This window comes from Arachis ipaensis, chromosome B09 (genome assembly GCF_000816755.2).
Source record: "Arachis ipaensis cultivar K30076 chromosome B09, Araip1.1, whole genome shotgun sequence".
In the NCBI taxonomy this organism is placed as follows: Eukaryota; Viridiplantae; Streptophyta; class Magnoliopsida; order Fabales; family Fabaceae; genus Arachis; species Arachis ipaensis.
In genome coordinates, this window is record NC_029793.2 from 139,586,679 (window position 1) to 139,589,547 (window position 2,869).

The 2,869-nt window shown below is 42.2% G+C and overlaps 1 protein-coding gene across 2 annotated transcripts in view; it reads left to right on the plus strand.

Annotated features, from left to right (window-relative positions):
• LOC107616742 overlaps positions 7-2,869 on the plus strand; it is a 4,246-nt gene continuing 1,383 nt past the window's right edge. For both annotated transcript variants that reach the window (XM_016318676.2, XM_016318675.2), the window contains exons 1-2: positions 7-2,394; positions 2,497-2,688. In XM_016318676.2, coding sequence (XP_016174162.1) covers positions 134-2,394; positions 2,497-2,688 — 2,453 coding nt within the window. In that variant the 5' untranslated portion in view covers positions 7-133. The remainder of the gene's footprint in view (positions 2,395-2,496; positions 2,689-2,869) is intronic.

Sequence of the window (2,869 nt, forward strand, 5' to 3'; positions counted from 1 at the left end):
CAGTTACCATCTTCACTTTCCCTTCACTGCCACCTCAATTTTCGATTTTCCAACTTCCCTTCTTCTTCTTCTTCTTCTTCTTCCAATTCCATTTCCACCACCACCCTCACCTTCACCTTCATCTTCACTGTGAATGGGTTCTTCAGAGGCAGATCCAGATCCAGTGACACGCTACTCCCAAACCGAACGCATCGTTCTCCTCATCGACTTGGACCCACTACTCAGCCTACCTGACCCCACACCTTACACCTCCGCCATCCTCTCCTCCGCCGCCACACTCCTCTCCTTCCCCTCTCTCTCCACAGCACTCTTCTCCTTCAGGCTCTTCTTGTCATCCCTCTCCCCTCTCCTCTCATCCTCCACTCTCTCCATCCCTCTCTCCCTCTCCTTCGACCTCCCTTCCCCCACCCTCCGCCACCTCTCCAACGCCCTCTCCTCCCTCCCCTCTCTCCTCCGCCGCCACCACATTTCATCCCCCAAAGCCTCGCACATCGCCTCCACCTTGCGCCAGCTCATCCACGACTATGCTTGGGATCCCGATTCAAGTCTCGATTCTCCAGTACCTTCCAGTTTGGTACTCTTGTTCTCTCCCCTATGCAATTCCTTTGAACAATTGTCTTTGTTTCTTGATAGAGAGGTCGGTGATGAGTATTCTTTCTGCGAGATGTTTTCTGAGTTCTTTGGGAGTGTTAGGGATGTGTTTAGTTCTAGAGATATTCACTGTAGTTGGGTTAGTGTTAGCGCTAGTGCTAGATTTGAATCTGAGTGCGGTGATAGTGGTGAAATTGGAAGGGTTCGTGGGTTTTTTGAGAGGGGGGTTAAGGGTTTGGGTTGGGGTTTTTGTGGTGCAGATTCGATTGTGCTTGGTTCTGCTCTTGTTCCTTTTGGCTTGATTTACCCCAAAATTGGGGTTTATTGGGGTTCTCTTGATTCTAATGATTGTTCGTCTAAGAAAGCTCAAGTGCAGCTGTGTCTTCAGATGTTAGATGTGAATAGGATTCCTATTCAGTTCAATTGTTGTGATCTTGAGTTAGTGGATTTGAAAATTCCACGTAGGTGTGGTGATGCTAGGTTTAATCCGGATTTGGTGAATTCGCAAGGAGCAGTTTGTCAGAGAAATGAGAGATTTCGGAAACAGTTTTCGGATGGAATCATTAAATTTGAGGTTAAGGCTGTGCAGAAGTCTGATGCTTTTGTGAATGTGAGGGAATGCTTATCTGAATCTGTTATGGTGCGTGAGGTTTTCAGAGAATCTAAGAAGAAAAAGGACGAAAATTCAGATCAGTTTTTTGCAGATAGGGTTCTTCAGATGCTTGCTACTGAATTTGGTTTCCAGTGGAGGAGAAAATCAGTGCCCATTTGGGAAATCCTCTTGAGTTTTCTTTGTAAAGAAGGTTGCTGGGCGTTGGTGTCTCTCACCAATGGTAATGGTGGTTCATGTATGGGTGTTCTGAGGCCTTTTACTGTTTATTCTGCTCTCTTATCTGTACTAGGGGATCCAGATATGGATAATGATATAGGTGGAGCAAATACGGTTCAATATATAAGGACAATGGAACATAGGGTTTTTAAATCTGATCGCAAATCTAAGAAGGACAAGGTTTTCTTGGATTCTCAAGCTAAGGAGAGTGATGCAGCTAATGAGGGTCATGGGGAAAAGAAAAAGATGGATTTGAAATCACTTCAAAACCTTACATGGAGCTCATTCTGTGAATCAGTATGTAATCAATTTGAAATGGATTTGAAGGATGTTTATTCAGTCATTGAAAGTAGCAAGTCAAAAAAGTTGAAGTTTTTGAAATGGTGGATGAAACAGATAAAGAAGTCTAGCTGTAGTGATATAATAAATTTGTCAGAAACACCAAAGTCAAATGAGATCATTGCAGAAAAGAATAAAGATAAATTAACTGAGTCACCTCCAAATATTGAACAGCCGGTATCCTCATCTGCCTCAGCTGGGATTAACACCGAGGCTTCTAGAATACAGGATGACGCTGTGCTTGACTGTAGGTTAGAAACGTCCGCAGAATTTTTCAGTAATCTTTCCACCAAGATCCAACAGGGGATTGAATCAGAAGATATAGACCTTGGGGCTATGGCAAAGCGACTTGTGAATTCATCTATCTATTGGCTGTGTCGGAAGGATAGCAGAGAAACCAATTCTGAGGGCCAGAAGGGTGGCAGAGAAACAAATTCTGAAGGTCAGCATGATGATAGGGAAATCAGTAATGAGGGTCATAATGCTCCTTCCAGTAGCATTGTTGCATCTGAACTGATAAAATTTCTATTGAGAGAACCAAAAGAGTTGGCAGCAAAGTATAAAAGCAGAAATTCTTTCTCTCAGGCCTCTGAACCAAGACTTTCTAAACAAGTTACAGAGCATGCAGCTAGAGAGTATCCTTTGACAAAGTTTTCCTTTAATTCTGCATATGATGTGTTGAACAGTTGTAAAATTTGCGGTACTTTTATTTCTTGTATTTCCTTAATCACCATTAGATATGAGCTGCAGATTTTGCTTCGGATGGAGATTTTACAATCAGAGGTTGGAAGTGGAGTCGAGGATTCTAGTAAACACAAGTTTGTCAAGAAAATATGCCAGCTTTTGGATGACATGCACTGCCACATGGAAGGGGGTTTCTTTGGTGATTGGAACCTTGAAAATTATGTGGCAAAGATCATCAAAAGCAGGTACAGGTTTTTACACATGGATTGGGGTGTTTTGCACGATGGTTGATAATTATTCTGAAAGTTTAAATATTATTTTTGAAGTGTTAGCTATTTATTTTATTTTCATTCGCTGCAGTTATTCCTATATATACACACCCCCCTATAATTTTATAGTCATTTTACTATGTAAAGGAGATAGGGT